This window comes from Mandrillus leucophaeus, unplaced genomic scaffold (assembly GCF_000951045.1).
Source record: "Mandrillus leucophaeus isolate KB7577 unplaced genomic scaffold, Mleu.le_1.0 Scaffold321, whole genome shotgun sequence".
NCBI lineage: Eukaryota > Metazoa > Chordata > Mammalia > Primates > Cercopithecidae > Mandrillus > Mandrillus leucophaeus.
The window spans coordinates 788,997-808,191 of NW_012103377.1; the positions used below are offsets into that span (position 1 = coordinate 788,997).

At 38.7% G+C, this 19,195-nt stretch overlaps 1 protein-coding gene across 2 annotated transcripts in view; it reads right to left on the reverse strand.

The window, feature by feature from the left end:
* Positions 1-11,986: 11,986 nt before the first annotated feature.
* The window catches only part of ZFX (zinc finger protein, X-linked), a 77,248-nt gene continuing 70,039 nt past the window's right edge, over positions 11,987-19,195 (reverse strand). For both annotated transcript variants that reach the window (XM_011988000.1, XM_011988001.1), the window contains 2 exons: positions 18,948-19,088; positions 11,987-17,840 (listed from right to left, as the gene is read on the reverse strand). In XM_011988000.1, coding sequence (XP_011843390.1) covers positions 16,657-17,840; positions 18,948-19,088 — 1,325 coding nt within the window. In that variant the 3' untranslated portion in view covers positions 11,987-16,656. The remainder of the gene's footprint in view (positions 17,841-18,947; positions 19,089-19,195) is intronic.

Below are 19,195 nucleotides of genomic sequence, written 5' to 3' on the forward strand. Positions count from 1 at the left end.
AACATTTTTAAAAATGTCTTGATTGCATGAAATATCTTCAGCTTACCTTCATATTTATCTAATATTTGTGTTGGTATAGAACTCTAGGTTTCAAATATTTTCCTGTCAGAATGTCAAAGGCATTTTTCCAGTGTCCCCAGGCTACCAGTGTTCCGATCATGAGCCTAATATTTTTCTGATTCTTAATCCTTTGAAATGCTTTGAATATAAGCTTTTTTTTTTTTTTTTTTCCTGTTCATTTGTTTATTTGTGTTCCTAGAAGCATTTAGGATTTTCTTTTTTTTTTTTTTTTTTTTTTTTGAGATGGAGTTTCACTCTTGTTGCCCAGGCTGGAGTGCAATGGCGTGATCTCGGCTCATCACAACCTCCACCTCCGGGTTCAAGTGATTCTCCTGCCTCAGCCTCCCGAGTAGTGGGGATTACAGGCGCCTGCCACTACGCCTGGCTAATTTTGTATTTTTAGTAGAGACAGGGTTTCTCCATGTTGGTCAGGCTTGTCTCAAACTCCTGACCTCAGGTGATCCACCCACCTCAGCATCCCAAAGTGCTGGGATTTCAGGCGTGAGCCACCGCATCTGGCCGAATATAAGCCATTTTAACTGGGGTGAGATAACATCTCATCGCAGTTTTTATTTGCATTTCTCTGATGATCAGTGATATTGAGCACCTTTTCATATGCCTGTCTGCCATTTGTATGTCTTCTTTTGAGAAATGTCTATTCAAATCTTTTGCCCATTTTTTGATAGGATTATTAGACTTTTTCCTATAGAGTTGTTTGAGCTCCTTATATATTCTGGCTATTAATCCCTTGTCACATGGGTAGTTTGCAAATATTTTCTCCCATTCTGTGGGTTGTCTCTTCACTTTGCTGATTGTTTCCTTTGCTGTGCAGAAGCTTTTTATGTGACCAAATGCCTTTCAATGGGTGAACGAATAAACAGTTGTGGTATAGCCTTATAATGGACTACTACTGAACAATAAGAAGGAACAGACTATTGATACATGCAACAGCATGAATGAATCTTAATGACACTACGCTGAATGAAAGAAGCCACCCTCAAAGATTATATACTGCATGATTTCATTGATGTGACATTCTGGGAAAGGGAAAATGATTGTGATGAAGAATAGATGACTGTTTGCCAGGGCTTAAATGTGGGATGAGGGTATAATTACTAAGAGACAGCCTAAGAGAGATTTTGAGGATGATGGAATTCTGTATCCAGTTTGTGGTAAAGGTTATATAAATCTATACATTTGTTAAAACTCATAGAACTTTACACCAAAACAAGCATCAATTTTACTATGTGTTATCTTTTAAATACAGACCTGTACGCCAGATAGGTCAATTTTACTCTTTATTATTTAAAAGTAAAATAGAAACACAATGAGATATCACAACATACACCCTAAAATGGCTAAAATTTTTAAAAGACTGATCATAAAAAGTGCTGGTGAGGATGTAGAGCAACTGCAACTCTTAACACTGCTGGTGGAATTATAAAATAGTACAACTATGTAGGAAAGTTTGGCTATGTCTAAAATGTTAATTATATACCTACCACACAAACCAGTCATTCCACCTACTCCCAAAGAATTGAAAACATATGTCCACACAAATATATAAATGTTCATGGCAGTTTTATGTGTAATAGCCCAAAACTGTGAACAATCCAAATGGCTATCAAGAGGTGAATGGGAAGATTGTACTGTATCCATACAATGGAATAATACTCAGCAATTAAAAGGAATAAACTATTGATATATGCAGCAATAGAGATGAATCTCAAAATAATGGTTCTGAGTGCAAGAAACAAGACTGAGAAGGGAAGAAAAAGGAGTAGCAGAGTTAAGAGATGATATGTACCCCATAATGAAATTACTGAACTAGAAGGTAGGTCAAAAGAAACTATCCAGAATGAAGCATGGAGAGACCTAAAACATGGAAAATATGTTTTTGTTTGTTTGTTTTCTTTTGGGATGGAGTCTCGCTCTGTCGCCCAGGCTGGAGTGCAGTGGCATGATCTTGGCTCACTGCAAGCCCCGCCTCCCGGGTTCACGCCATTCTCCTGCCTCAGCCTCCCATGTAGCTGGGACTACAGGCGCCCGCCACCTCGCCCGGCTAATTTTTTGGATTTTTAGTAGAGACGGGATTTCACTGTGTTAGCCAGGATGGTCTCAATCTCCTGATCTCATGATCTGCCCGCCTCGGCCTCCCAAAGTGCTTGGATTACAGGCATGAGCCACCACGCCAGACCAGAAAGTATGTTTTTAAAAGTGCAGAAGACATACAGGATACAATGTGAAGACCTAACAAATATTTGTCCTTTTTTTTCTTTTTTTGAGACAGGGTCTCACTCTGTCGCCCACGCTGGGGTGCAGTGGTGCAATCACGGCTTACTGCAGACTTGATTTCCTGGGCTCAAGTGATCTTTCCACTCTCATACACTGCCGATGGGAATGTAAAATCATGCAACTGTTTTGGAAAATAGTCTGGCAATTGCTAAAAATGTTAAAAGTCAAGGTACCATATCAGTCAGCAACTTCACCTCTAGGTTCATGGCCAAGAGAAGTGAAAACATGTATACACAAAAACTTGTTCACAAATACTTATAGCAGCACTATTCATAATAGCCAAAAGGTGAGACAACTCAAATATCCATCAACTGATGGAAGAATGGATAAACAAAATATGGTATATCCATACAGTGGAATATTATTTAGCCATTAAAAGGAACAAAGCACTGAGACATGCTACAACATGGATGACACTTGAAAACATTGTGCCAAGTGAAAAAAGCCAGTCAAAAGCAGCATATATTGTATGATTCCATTTATATGAAGTGACCAGCATAGCAAACCTATAGAGACTAAAGGTAAACTAGTGGATGCCAGAGGCTGGGAGGAAGTGGGGAGTGGGAAGTGACTGCTTATGGGTATGAAATTTCTTTTTTTTTAATTTTTTATTTTGAGACGGAGTTTTGCTCTTCTCACCCAGGCTGGAGTGCAGTGGCGCGATCTCGGCTCACTGCAACCTCCACCTCCACCTCCCAGGTTCAAGTGATTCTCCTGCCTCAGCCTCCTGAGTAGCTGGGATTACAGATGCCTGCCACCACACCTGGCTAATTTTTTGTATTTTTAGTAGAGACGGGGTTTTGCCATGTTGGGCAGGCTGGTCTCCAACTCCTGACCTCAGGTGATTTGCCTGCCTCGGCATCCCAAAGTGCTGGGATTACAGATATGAGCCACTGCACCCGGCACTGGGTATGAAGTTTCTTTTGAGAGTGATGACATATTCTAAACTTAGATCATGTTGATGGTTGGACAATTCTGTGAATATACTAAAATTTGAATTGTATACCTTAAATGGTTGGATTTTATGGTGTGTGAATTATATCCCAGTAAAGATTGTTTTAAAAAGCCATGATGGGGCCAGGTGCACTAGCTCATGCCTGTAATCCCAGCACTTTGGGAGGCTGAAGCAGGCCAGGAGGCCGGGAGTTCGAGACCAGCCTGGCCAACATGATAAAACCCCGTCTCTACTAAAAACACAAAACTTAGCTGGGCCTGGCGGTGCGTGCCTGTAGTCCCAGCTACTCGGAAGGCTGAGGAAGGAGAATCACTTGAACCCGGGAAGTGGAGGTTGCAGTGAGCTGAGATTACACCACTGCACTCCGGCCTGGGGAACAGAGTGAGACTCCGTCCTCCCCTGCCTCCCAAAAAAAGTTATGGGGCACAGTTACAGAGAAAGACAAATGACAAATGGAACAAAACAGAGATCCCAGAAGCAGATTCACATACATAGGAATATTTTACATATCACAGAGCTGGCTCTGCAAATTAGTGGGCAAGTATTCACTTTTTTCAATAAAGAGTTGAACTCTATGAAGTTGAAGTTGAAAAAAGTTAAAGTGAATACTTAACTCACACTATATCCTAAAACTGATTTGATGTGGATTAAAGACATAAGTATGAAAAGTCAAACTACAGAGCTTTAAAAAACTGGTATCAGAGAATAACTTCATTACTATCAGGAAGAATTTCCTAAGACACACAAAGTATTAGTCATAAGGAAAAGATATCAATTTTACCATGTTATAATGATGAACTTATGTTAGTCAAAAGACATAATACAGTAAAATGGCAAGCCACAGACCAAGAGAAGATATTTATAGGGATTTTAAAATTACATATATGGCCAGATGTGGTGGCTTATACCTATACAGCACTTTGGGAGGCCAAGGCGAGAGGATCACTTGAGCCCAGGAGTTTGAGACCAGCCGGGGCAACATGGTGAAACCCCATCTCTACCAAAAAAGAAAAAAATACAAAAATTAGCCAGGCGTAGTGGCATGCACCTGTGTTCCCAGCTACTCAGGAGGCTGAGGTGGGAGAGGTAGTTGAGCCCAGGAGGTAGATGTTGCAGTGAGCCGAGATTGCGCCACCACACTCCATCCAGCCTGGGTGACAGAGCAAGGCCCTGTCTCAAAAACTAACTAAATAAAATTACATATAACTGACAAAGGACTAATATCAAGACTATATAAAAGGGCCAGGCGTGGTGGCTCACACCTGTGATCCCAGCTCTTTGATTGAGCCCAGGAGTTCGAGATCAGCCTGGGCAACGTAGTGAGACCTTGTCTCTTAAAATAGATGATTGATAGATAGATAGATAGATAGATAGATAGATGTTTATGGATCAACAAGAAAAAGGTAAGCGATCCAATAGAAATGGGCCATTCATAGAAATAGGCCAAAAAACTTACATAGGCTTGTCACAAAAGAGGAAACGTGAATAACCAATAAATATGTGAAAAGATGCTCAGTAATTAGGGATATGTTCATTAAAATCTCAATGTAAAATCTCAATGTAATATTCTTTTACATGCACAAAATTGGCAAAACTTAAAAGTGTGCCAATATTACAATGTTCTCATTGCTGCACATCCTCACCAAAACTCCATATTTTCCAATTTTACTGTAAAGAGTGTAAATTGGTCCATTTTGAAACAAAGCTTGGCATTGCACGTGTGAACAAAAGTTCTCTGGAAAGGAATTTGGAGGAAAGATACTTTATTTCAGTGAATGGTTTGCAAACTAAGGAGAGGAAGGCTTCCCTGTAAAATAAAGGTGCTTTCCAGAGAACAAAAAGAGGGTAGGGTCTCATAGCAAAAGTTCTTGACCAAGTTCCCAATCTAGTCTGTTCATACAAATAAAGGACTGAAACTTAGTTTTGATTGGTCAGTGAAGCTGATTTCTGATTGGTTGATACAGCTGAGTCCTGATAGAGGCAGGTAGGCTCTGATTCGTTGATTCAGGTGAGTTCTGGAGTCCCCAGGTTGAACAGAGGTGTGGATTTAGGGGTAATTCAGAGAATATGGGTGACCTCTAGTCAGCAAATGGCTGCTTGGCTCTGTTTTATTTTTATAATTTTTTTCCATTTTTTTTTTCCTATACCAGTTGGTTCACATCTATTTTAAATGTAGGCCCAGTTAGCCACTGGGGATCCATCTTGAATGATTGGCTCTCTCAGGTTCACATTTGTTCACACACGTTAAATTTGAATAAGATCAGGAATGACATTCAGGGACAATGGTGATGTCTGCTACAATAATGCTTTCATTCTTGCTCATTTAACAAAATGTGTAACGTACAGGGAAAGGAAGAGATGGAGAACTCTAATCCAGCACTGTGTACCTAGCATTAAGACTTTTTCACATGCTTCTTTATTTACAGTTAAGGCAAAGAAGGTACTCAGAATGCTGTTACACTTTGAAAGGAAATTTCTGGCTGAAGTTCCTTCTACTAGGGAGAAATAAATCAGGAGCACTGTTACTCCATCAGGACAGGCTGCACATTTACAGACTATCACTCTCTTCCTTCTTTTTTTCTTTCAGCAATCCCACCACTGGGGACATACCTTGCTTCTCTCTTCAAGAGATATCCGTTTCAAACATTTAAATTTTTTGGTACAATAATGATCACATGCTGGGGCACGGGATTAAAGGGATTCTTTCTTCTTGGTGCCATTTTATGATGACAAGACAAATCCAGGAGACATTATATTTGAAAAATAGGAATTCCCAAAGAAGCAAAATGCCAGTAGGAGAAGTAATAATTACACACAAGATGTAAGAAAACTTCTTCAGCTGAAGAGAGACTTAACAGAAAGAAAGAAATCAGCAAATAGCAAATCCCAGATGTGATTAGAAGTACACACAAACACACACGCACGCACACACCCCTAGATAGATCCTAGTGACCTTTCTGAGTTCTAAAGACAAAGGAAAATTCACATGAACTTCAGGAAACAAAGAAGAGGCATCGGACTTCTCATAACACTGAAGTTGGAAAACAATGAAACATCTATAAACTGTGAAAGAAAAGAGACTGTGAACAAAAGTTTATACCTACTAAGATCATTTGTCAAGGCAAAAATAGATGTTTTGGGGTAGTCAAGGTTTTAGAATATACACCCACATACCAAATATGAAGTAACAAACGAAGTGTACATCAACCAAACGAAAATTTATTCAGCACAGAGATGTCAAATGGGGAAAGATGAAATGGACAAGAAACAGCTGTAGCCAAAAATTCTGCAGTGTACACTTATGTCTAATTATAACATGAGAATTTTAAATATAAGAGATAAGAAAGGATTGAAATAGAAAACACATATCAAAGTAGAATTCAAGACCAAATACATTAAAGAGGACAAAAATATCCTGTAAAACATACAGTCATGAATAAGATCTGTCAAACATCTATGAAACAAAAATCAATAGAAACCAAATACATAAAGCAAAACTTTAAGTACAAGGAAATTCCATAAAACTCCCTTATAGTGGTATATTTTGATATTTTTTCAAAAATTAAAAATCAAATAGTCGCCAGGCACGGTGACCCATGCCTGTAATCCCAGAACTTTGGGAGGTTTAGGTGGGAGGCTCGCTTGAGCCCAGGAGTTTGAGACCAGCCTGGGCAACACAGCGAGAACCTGTCTCAAAAAAAAAAAAAAAAAAAACTCAAGTAGTCAAAAAATAGCAAGGATATAGGATATAAAGGATCTGAATAAACAAGCTCAGTTTTATCTATAAGTTTATACCTATAAATGTAAAGATACATGTTAAACTATATCTGTGTTGTATTTTCCAAAAAATTATGTCTTGCCTAAAAGGAAAACTTCAAAAATTCAAAAAAAAAAATGTAGAGGTTATACAGGCCATACTTTGAACTCAAACCAACAAAACTAGAGATCAAGGCTAAAGGGATTAATAAAAATGTTTACTATTTGAAAGTTAAACTCTACTGTAAATAGGAAATCAAAACAGATGTAAAACTATCTAGAATACAAAAAAGGACAACTCATATACAGTGGCCTATAGCTAAAGTTGTATACCAAAGGAAATACACAGGTTTCAAGGATTTCCTTTAAAAATAAATAAAAATTAATGAAATATGAAACATCAGACATTTTGATTAGACAGTAAAATATACCAGAAGAAAATAGGAAAAGAAAATAAGCCAGGCACGGTGGCTCACACCTGTAATCCTAACACTTTGGGAGGGGGATGCAGGTGGATCGCTTGAGTTCAGGAGTTTGAGACCAGCCTGGGCAACATGATAAGACCCTGTCTCTACCAAAAAAATACAAAAATTAGCCGGGTGTGGTGGTGCGTGCCTGTGGTCCCAGCTACTCAGGAGGCTAAGGTGGGAGGATCACTTGAGCCCAGGAGGTCAAGGCTGCAGTGAGCTGTGATCACACCACTGCACTGTAGCCTTGGCAACAGACTGAGACATTGTCTTAAAAAAAAAATAACAATGAAAGATAAAATTAAGTAGAAAACCAAAAAATATAAAGAATAAAAGAGCAGTTTCTTTGACACTACCTATGAAATAGCAAAACCTCTGAAAGCCACTTAAAGAAATATGAGCCAGGCACAGTGGCTCACACCTGTAATCCCAGCACTTTAGGAGGCTGAGGCAGGTGGATCACCTGAGGTCAGGAGTTCGAGACCAGCCCGGCCAACATGATGAAACCTCATCTCTACTAAAAATACAAAAATTAGCCAGGCATGTTGGCATGTGCCTGTAATCCCAGCTACTCTGGAGGCTGAGGCAGGAGAATCGCTTGAAGCTGGGAGGCAGAGGTTGCAGTGAGCTGAGATCACACCACTGCACTCCAGCCTGGGTGACAAAGCAAGACTCCATCTCAAAAAAAAAAAAGAAGAAAAGAAATATGACAGGAAACAAAACATATAACATTTAAGATGAGAAAGGAGATGCAACCAGAAATGCAAGAGAATAAAATGAGACTGTTAAATAATAAGAAAATATTGTATATCTATGGCAATAAACTGCAAATCTAGAAGAGTGGTTCAAATCTTGGCTACACATTGTAATCACCTGAGGAACTTGAAAAATTACTGTCTGAGACCCATTCCCACCTGACTCTGGGAAGTTCAAAGGCTGCCCCGTTTGATTTTATGACCGAAATTGAGAACCACTGAATTCTTAGAGGGCTTGGACTGCGTGGTCCATGGACCACAGCATCAGTATCACCAGGGAGCTTGCAGGAAGTGCACAATCACAAGCCCCACTCTAGACTCACTGAATCAGAATGAGCATTTTCACAATATCCCCCAGATGATGCATATGCACATTAATACATGAGAAGTATTGATCTAGAGAAAATGGATGATTTTCAGAAATACCAGATCTTAAGAAGAAAAGCTGATGGGCTAATTAATGTAGAAGAGATCAGAAAAGTCAAGGCCTCCCATTTTATTTTATTGATTGATTGAGACGAAGTTTCGCTCCTGTTGCCCAGGCTGGAGTGCAATGGCGTGATCTTGGCTCACTGCAATGCGGCCCAGGTTCCCAGGTTCAAACAATTCTCCTGCCTCAGCCTGTTGGAGAGTAGCCGGGACCACAGGCGCACCACCACGCCCAGCTAATTTTTGTATTTTTAGTAGAGGCAGCATTTCACCATGTTGGCCAGGCTGGTCTCCAACTCCTGAACTCAGGTGATCCGCCCTCTAAGTGCTGGGATTACAGGCGTGCGCCACGGCCGCCTGGCCCCAAGACCTACCGTTTATAAAGAGGCATCAGACCCAAATGCTTTCACAACTGAGTTCTATCTAATCTTCAGGGATTAGATAATGCTTCTAGTTTTTAAACTATTGGAGATTGTAGAAAAGTTTCCAAGTTTATTTTTTAGAGCTAAATTAATATGCAAACTAATTAGTATTAGTCTTGGCCAGGGGTGGTGGCTCACGCCTGTAATCCCAGCACTTTGGGAGGCCGAAGCGGGCAGCTACCAAGACCACCCTGGCCAACATGGTGAAACCCCGTCTCTACTAAAAATACAAAATCAGCTGGGTGTGGTGGAGCATGCCTGTAATCCCAGCTACTCGGGAGGCTGAGGCAGGAGAATCGTCTGAGTCCAGGAGGTGGAGGTTGCAGTGAGCCGAGATCTCGCCACTGCACTCAAGCCTGGGCAACAGAGTGAGACTCCGTCTCAAAAAAACAAACAAAAATATGCATGTGTTCTGAATTAAAAATCCCAATGAGGCTTTTAACGGAAACTGGGTAAAATGATTTTCATGTTCCTATGGAATAAGGGTCAAGAAAACTATGAAAAAGAACTAAAGAGGGACTTGCCTTCTGGTTCACCAGGGTACTGTGAGAAAAACAATATGGCATTGGCACAAGAATGACAGACCAGTAAAACAAAATCGACTTCAGAAATAAATCCAAGGATATATATGATGACCACATAAAGTGTCATTTCAGCTCATGAGGGTAAAGGGTGACTTACTTAACAAACAGTACTGGAATAGGTGGCTCTCTATCCAAGAGAAAACAGAAATTAGGTGCCCTACCAAACAATATATTTTTAAAAAATTTTTTTGAGATGGGGTCTCACTCTGTCACCTAGGCTGGAGTGCAGTGGCACGATCATAGTTCACCATAGCCTTGAATTCCTGGGCTCAAGCTATCTTCCCACTTCAGTCTCCAGAGTAGCTGGGACAACAGGTGCATGCCACCTTGCCCAGGTATTTTTTTTTTTTTTCAAAATAATTTTTAAAATCACCGTTGGATCTGCTAAACTAAATAATTTTAATTACATAAAAATCCAAACAAAACAATAAAAATATAGGAAGAAAATCTAGGCATATATTTGTAGAACCTTGCAGTAGAAAATAACTTTTTAAGCAGAACAAGAAACACCAGGAATCACAAAGGGAAAAAAAAAAACATTTGATTACACAAATATTAAAGATTTTTATATATGAAAAGATTACATAAGCAATAACAAGATAAATCATGGACTACAAAAATGTGCAGCAAATGTATTAGAAAGTTAATAGGCTTAATGTACAAAGAACTCCAAATAGAAAATGGGGCACAGGATTTGAACAGTCAGTTTATCAGAGCGACAACTTAAAGTGCTATTATATATATAAAAGTATTAAACTCCACGAGGAGTCACGTCAAAGCAAATTGAAACAGCGATGGCATAGTCTTTATTTTTTTAACCTGTGAGATTAGCTGTAACACTTACTGTTTGAAAGGCTGAGGGGAACAAACTCTCCCATATACTGGTGTAGACACATGAATTACATTTGATGTTTGAAAAGAAAATCCCTGAACCCAGAATAGAACTGATATTGTGGTTACAAGACAGATCAAAGATTTATGTGTATGGACTAAGATTAGAAGAGAACAAAGACAAGCAATCCCTTTAATAAAGGTGGCCTTGTGGATTATGATTTTCCCAATTTTTGTTACAAAAGCATGCAATAAAAATAACTTGCAAGATTTCCATCTTTGTATAGTAAGTACATTTGCCCTTTAAAAATTAATTTTCTGAAGAACAACCAAAACATACTGCCTTGAGAGAGAAAGGAACTTTAGAAGGTCTGCCACAACCACCACTTCAAGGGGGAACAGTAAAAATCAATAAAAGTGGACATAAACATGCAAGGCTAATGGGGAAAACCTCACATGTTGCTAGTGTGCCAGTGCCAGAGGGCAATCCAGAATTGGACTAACCTTTATTAGGATGACATAAGGGAACTCTTCTCCCCCTTTTCCTGTGTCCTCGCCTGGGAGGGCTGGAGTAGATGCTCCCTTTCTCTGATGAGAGAACTAGTCTCTTGATAGCTCACAAAGGAGTGGAAGGTAGGCCCCATACCTTCAAATGACTGGCTACATCAGTCAAGGCCTACATTGGAGGGAAATAGATTGGAAACAAGCTCATCTCAGCCTCTGGGTCTCCCAGTCCAGCCTTACTAGAATAAATCACACACCTAATGGGTAGTTTCTGGTCTATTTTCAATGTGATTGGAACTCAAGAGGGGAGGACAGGTGACTAGAACCTTCAAAACCCCAACAGATGGCTTTACAATACCTCTCATTTCAAATAATCTCAGACAAAAGGAAATGGGTTCTGCATTTAAAAGCAGAAACTGGCCTCTTAAAAAGCAAAATAATATAGGTCTAGTTAACTATTCTATAATTTTAGTCGACGTGTTTAGATACTTCTGTGGTAGTTCACATAGCCAAACAACATCGAGAAGTCCTGAGCAAGTTTTCAGTAGCCAAGTCTCCTAGTGGCTTTACAGTCTCAACAGGTCACTGTAATGCCAGATCCTTTGTGTCCACCAGTACCAGCAATACAAGTAACATGGGAGACCAACTGAATAGGAAAAACCAAGTAAAGTAAAGTAATTCTTGATTTTGACCTCAAACTTGATGGACTGAGTATTTCCATCAGAGGTCAGAACATGATTTTGAAATCCAAGTTGGTACAGATGCTACGCCTATATGCACCAGTGATATGTTCCTTGGTGCTATTATTAGTGTTGAACTACTGAAGGGAGTCGAATCACCTCTAGCAAGTTGGGAATTCATTAACTGTGTGATTTAAATCTCCTCATTTCGAGTGTATACCTTGTCTATAGCCAACACTCCACTAGGGTAACTTAAAACAAAATAGTAATTTATTTACAATAGCAAAGATGTCAAAAATAACAGGAACAATATATAACAAATCCAAGATTTTTATGAAAAAGGCAAACAATATATACACGAAACCAAAGATGAAACAAAATCCATAGGGTAAACTTAATTTGACCTTAACTAAACAGTTACAGAATGTGGCAAAATGGTTTTTTTTTATTATGATTTACTTAAGTAACCCTGGGCCAATTACACACACACACCCACACCCACACACACCCACACACAATCTTTTTCAGCCCTTCTCTTTTAAATGCTGAATCTTCCTCTGAACTCAATTTACCTTTGAGGAATGTAACTATGGGAGGCCACACAAGATTTAGGAAGTGCAGGCTATTTACATGTGCGCTAAAGGTGTACTTGTTGACTTGGCAGGCTTACACTTTTAAAACAGCAAACGGAAGGTATCAACTGTCTGGGTCCTATTTTTCTCTCACTGTTCATTTCTGATTTTTTGTCATTTTCTTATCTACCACACAAAATGTTGAACCAGTCATCTTTTAGGTTCCTCAAGTGCTCTAAAAGTGTTTCCCAAGTTTGAACAGGCATCAGAATCACCTGGAGAACACGTTAAAACAAAGATCGCTGGGTCCCACACCAGTTTCCCAATTCAGTACGACTAGGGTGGGGCTGAGAACTTGCATCTTTAACAAAGTCCCAGGAAATTAAGATGCTGCCAATGCTGCCCGGCCACACTTTGAAAACCACTGCTCTGAAAGACTGTCCCTTTAAGATACTGATTGGCCATGTTTTTCCTTACATGAATGCTAGAATTTGTGGGAAATGAAATTGTTAATACTGGGATTCCCAGAGAATACAGCAGCACATTATCTGACTTGTTGGATCACAGACAGGTTAGGTGTCATTTGTTAGGTGTTCCATTACAAGTTTTTCAGTATGCTATGGTTTTGTCTGATTTATGGCTCTGGACAGTGACATTCTTCACATTCCCTTCGTCATTTACTTAAAATTTTGATTTATTGTTTCAACTATTAGGCAAACATTTGTTCATACAGTCGGAAGAACTGCAGAATCTTGTCTATAAAATCAAAGATGGCACAACTCTATCTCTTTTGACTCCTGACATTTACTTAACTGCCGATTTTTAACTGTGGCAATGACCATTCTCTAGTATGTTAGCATCTACTAGAGTCCTCTAAACTGGGCACCAAGTGGTAACTCGAGGGCACGATTTCTGCTGTGGAGGTGGTAACAGTACCCACTGATTAAATATGCTGTAAATTAATACTGAAATGAACTTTATTAAGTGCTCTCAAAAACCACTTTATGCATGGGTAATTTATCTCGGGGAACTGGAGATGCTAATAAAACAAATCCTTTATGAAGATAAAAGAAAAACTGAATTCCAAGGACATGCTCATCAAAGGACTCACCAATCACCTCTTAACTTCTCTGAAATATTACTTGCAAATTCACAGAACTGAAATGTTACCAGTATTTGCATCCAAGTCACAAAATTCAAAGCAATCAAGCACTTTGCATTCCACTGCTGTGAAAAAGGAATTAAGAAATGGGGGGATGAAAATAATCCACTGCTTTTGATGTTTATTAGGTTTACAAAAACTGTACATTTTTTTTTCCTTAAGAAAAAGCATTAACTTAGTACTGGTATCAAATAGACTAAACATTCAATAACAGGAAAATATTCTGATTTTTATTTTTGCACGTTATTCTCAAGTACACAATTACAATAATGTCACACATCCCTATATGATTTTCTTTTTATGTATTTTACTTTCTTTACAAAGTGTACAGAGGGAGGGACATACAATATTTAATAGGATATTTCTACAGAACAATAACTTATATTATGTCCTTGTAAAAATCTGTACCTCTTTAAAACATTTAACTGAAACATCCATTTTTTTTAGCTTTGCTAATCAAAATTGTTTTAAGAATTAAAACTAGGTTGTAACTAATGTCAGTACATAACAGTGACTACGATTTCATTTTCTCTTTATACAGACAAATGTTTTATCATATTCACTTGACCAAACCCTTAAATACCTTTTAAAGGTTTTAATATTGTGCTTTAAAAAGAAAAGAACTGTGTATGATTCCAGAGTATGTAAGAGAAATATAAAATGTGTGAAGTGTTGTGTTCTTTATCTTTCAGTTTATTTAAAAAAAAAAAAAGACCCAATCATTTATATTTTCTGTATTAATTTTATAGGATTTAAAATTAATACACTTCCACTTTCATTTAAGTGTTTTTACATTATTTCTGGGAAAATAAAAATTAAGGGAGATTTTAAAGGTTCTCACAAAAAAACAGACAGAGCTTTCAATAATCGCAGGGCAATGAATCACGGATCACAAAATTGTAAGTTACTTTAAAAAAAACACACACATTATAGGGGCCAAGAAGGTACAGGAATTTCCTATAAGATAGGCTAGGAAAACCCATGCCTTGACTTTGACTGGCATTTGGGCTAGAGTTCACACCTGCCTAAAGCACTTGATTTAAAACTAGACTAAATCAGTCTAGCACTTCAGGTTTGCCAAACACCAAATATTTTTATTTCTAACCCTAAAAATGTAACTCTTGAATACAAACATCAATGGCAAAGAGAAAGATGAAAGGTAAAAACCTAAGTACACAGGGGACGGAGCACCATAATGAGGTGGCAAGGCAGCTATAGGGTGGGAAGACAATTTCTAAATATCCTACAATGTGCTAGATGCAGATGGACCAATAGCCAACTGAAGGGACCCCAAAACTGTTTTCTGTTCTCCAAGATTCGTCTTAACACAACCAAGTTCTAATTAACCGAGTTTGTTTTATGACTATATGACACTGATTCAGACCTATGTGGTGTCTAAGCGTGGTGGCTCACGCCTGTAATCCCAGCACTTTGGAAGGCCGAGGCAGGTGGATCACGAGGTCAGGGTTCAAGACCAGCCTGGCCAAGATAGTGAAACCCCATCTCTACTAAAAATACAAAAAATTAGCCAGGCGTGGTGGCAGGCACCTGTAATCCCAGCTACTTGAGAGGCTGAGGCAGATAATTGCTTGACCCCAGGAAGCAGAGGTTGCAGTGAGCCAAGATCATGCCACTGCAGTCCAGCCTGGGCAACAGAGCGAGACTCCATCTTAAAAAAAAAAAAAAAAAAAAAAACCTTTGGAAGACTTAGTGATGTTCCAAATAAGGCCTCAGACTTTCCTTATCTACTTAAAACACATCTTTACGTTTTAATCAAAGCCAACTTGAGTGTTAAGTTTTTAAAGTTTGCTAACTGTAACTGTCTGAGAAATACCAGATCGGCCTGAACTTGCCTAGTGTGATGCCATAATTAGCACCTGTTCTCTGGTCCACAGAGCCATCGCTTCTTTTCCATCCCTCTCACTAGGTAAGACAGAGTTCCCTCTCGGGCTTCTCAAAGAGAACTGTGGCAGTCATGTCTGGATACTCATTTGCTTTTCAGAAAAATATAAAGACATGGAGCTGAAACTGTATGAAAACAGTCTACCTAGAAACATCTTAACCTCTATTTTTCAGTTACCAAAGATATTTAAAAGAAAATATCTTTACTCTTTAAAAATACTAGTGTCCTTATTTTCCTTCTAATTCTTCACCTGAGTAATCTCTCTGAAGAGCATGACTTACAAAATGCTCTCTCATGCATCCCTGGATCTTTCATGTTATTGTAAATTTAATACTTTTCATTATAGATTTTAAACAACTACTGTAACCTGGGGTTGTGTGTATAAATATATAAAATAAGCAATACACACAGGTACATGATATATATGTGTATATATATAATTCGGGGTACATTTACATACATAAAGTTGCAAAAGATCCTATAAGCCATGAGTTACCTCTAGGAGATTCCAAAATGCAGTCCTCAGTAAATGTCATTTGTAGCACAAAACCATTCCAAGACGAAGCCGCACAGACAGAATAATCAAAATACAACATGATCAAGCATAATTTTTCAATAAGGTTTTCTAAAAGTTTGCTATGCTGACAAAAGATGTAAATAATCCAAAGAAAACCAAAAGTAATATATTTGAAAAGTAAACACGAACCCAGCCACTGCTCTTAAGCAAAGCCAGGGACGCAAAAGCTCAAATGGAAACTTTCACTGTCAAGTGGTCTGAAAATATTAAGTAAGTGACTTCCATGTTATGATAATTAGACCTGACTGTAAAATCTCCCATTTATATTAGTAGATGTCTCTGACAATTTTATTGTGAGAAATGTATGGGGAAGGAAAATGAGTCAACATGAATACTTTCAGAGTTACCAATATAAAGTTACCTTAAGTTAATGGTCTTAGAAGAGTACCATCAAGGTAAGCAAGGTAAATATTTAAATAAATATAAAATTCTAAGATATAAAAATTCGGTATAGAATCAGGGATTACTTTATTAAAAGTAACTAGCATGTTGCCAGTTTTCCCCATTTATTAAACAAACTGAATAGAATTCAGAACACACTACTGAACAAAATGTATATTAAAAAAAGTCAACTAGAAGCAATAATTCTATTTGTACACAGCATAAATCAATATACAGTATTGTATGTGAACGAGACTGATTGGCTTTAAAATGAATTTTCTGCTTCAAGGCCAGTATCTCTACAAACGTCTGTAGAAGTATTGTTAGGGCAGGCCAACTTCTTTATGATGTCTCATTATGTGCTGGTTCTTTTCTGAAGGTCTTCGGAAGCCTTTCTTGCAGTACTCACACCGGTGAGGATAGTCTTTCGTGTGAATGGAAATAACGTGCCGTTTAAAGCCTGAGGCATCTGTAGTGCTATACTCACAGTACTCACACTGATACACTTTCCTGCCACTGTGTGTCTTCATATGCTTTTTAAGCTCATTCTGTTGCCTAAATCCCTTTCTACATCTCTTGCACCTAAATGGGAGATCCTTTGTGTGAACTGAGAGAATATGGCGACTTAGAACAAACGGATCTGCAATCTTAAAGTCACAATGTCTACACTGGTGCATTTTTTTGCCCTTGTGGGCAGCCACGTGTTTCTTGAGTTCTGAAGGCCTATGAAAGCCTTTATCACACATGTCACACTTATGGGGGTAGTCTTTCGTGTGAACTGAAATTATGTGTCGTTTCAAATCACTTGAGTTCGAACTCTTGTGGTCGCAATGCAAACACTGGTGTGTTTTGCTTTCTTGGTGGATAAGAGCATGTTGCTGCACCTCTTTGGTATCCGAGAAAGTCAGAAGACAAATGTCACACTTGAATGGCATCTCTTTACTATGCTTAGTTTTGACATGCGTTTTCAAGTTAGAAGAGTCTGCAGACCTATATTCGCAGTACTGGCATTGGTACGGCTTCTCCCCAGTATGGATTCTCATGTGCTTTTTGAGCTCTGAGGGGTGACGAAAACCCTTACCACACTCCACACAAATATGAGGAAAGTTCTTGCTGTGGACCGCCAAGAGGTGGCGATTCAGTAACCCTTGTTCAGCTGTCTCGTATTCACAGAATTTACACTTGTGCATTTTGTTGGCTCCTTTTTCCTTATGCACCATTTTGTGAGTAAACAAAGCCCCTGCATGAGAGAAATGCTTCCCACACTCATCGCATTCTATGGCCTTCTCTGCCTTGCTGGTCAGCTTGTGGCTCTCCAGGTGGTTGTGTAAACTTATCTTCTTGTTGGTAGTGTAATCACAGTCAGTACAGCGGTATTTCTTCTTGGCAAGGTGTTCGGGATGGTTTTTCATGTGCCTTTTCAAAAAACCTCTCGACTTAAACTTCTTCCCACAAATCATGCAAGGATAGACAGTCAAAGGATGTCCGTCAGGGCCAATAATTATTGCTAAGAAAGGAAAAGAAAGGAGTATGAGTGCTCAAACCAAGTTCTGTTCCAGTTTCTTTGCGAATGTAAAGCGTGGGTTCTGACCACTGTTGGCCAAGGACTCCTAAATTGGACTATTTGCTACTTAACATTCCTTTTACTGTTTTTCAACACAAGAGATATAGCAACCTAGTCATAGAGAAAATGGTCTGGAAACTTCATTCATGAGGACTGTACCACCTTCACTCCCTCTAGTTTAATAAAATTAATGAATATGTAACTTTTATCAATTAGTGATTAAACCTACAGCAATTTAGAAATTTGTGGAAAATTGGCTGGGCATGGTGGCTCATGCCTGTAATCCCAGCACTTTGGGAGGCCGAGGCAGGCAGATCCCCTGAACTCAGGAGTTCAAGACCAGCCTGACCAACATAACATGCTGAAAACCCGTCTCTATTAAAAATATGAAAATGAGTGGGGCACAGTGGCACACATCTGTAATCCCAGCCACTTGGAAGGCTGAGAGAGGAGAATCACTTGTACCCAGGAGGCAGAGGTTGCAGTGTGAGTTGAGATCACGCCACTGCACTCCAGCCTGGGTAAGAGAGCAAGATTCTGCCTCAAAAAAAAATAAACGAACTGGTGGAAAATTATTCATAAAAATAAACTTTGGTGACAAAAATTTCCACTGTTTATTCCAAAAAACGTAACTTACATTAACTTACAGCAAAGTTTAAACCCGTATCATCATACAAGAATAGGAATGTTGTATGAACTAAAGTACTTATCCTGCTGCTCTGTAAATTATGCCTGCTTTATGCTGACATAGATTCTCTATATTTACAAAGTTAATGCTTATAACATATTTGAGGGATTTCATTCCATGTACACATAAAAATCATCCAAGTTTTGAATTTTTCTCATCCATGTTTCTCAGTCATGTACTGTTTCTTTTTATCTAAGGAAATCATTCATGAATATCACTGAATTCTGAAAATTATATTTTCAAGTTCAATAGACAAAGCTACATATGGTCTAGCAGCTAAAATGCCATTGTGACACCCCTGTGGATACATACTAGAGCTTCCTCTGAGAGCACGCTGCGCCATGGAACTCGTGCGCCCTCACCTGTTTGGTACTGCCTGGAATCAGGTCTTCTCCTTTTCTTTGGTTTTTGTTTAGCCAGTCTGCCGAGGCCAGCAGACTCATCTATGTGCAAGAGGGCACTTGCAGTGCCATTCCGGTTTTCAATTCCATCAGAATTATTACCTAACAATGTGTATTAAAAAACAAAATTATACAGTATTATAAATTTTAAAGAATTAGGAATTCTTTATTAACTACAACAACGAAAAGTAAGCCATGATACTCATGAA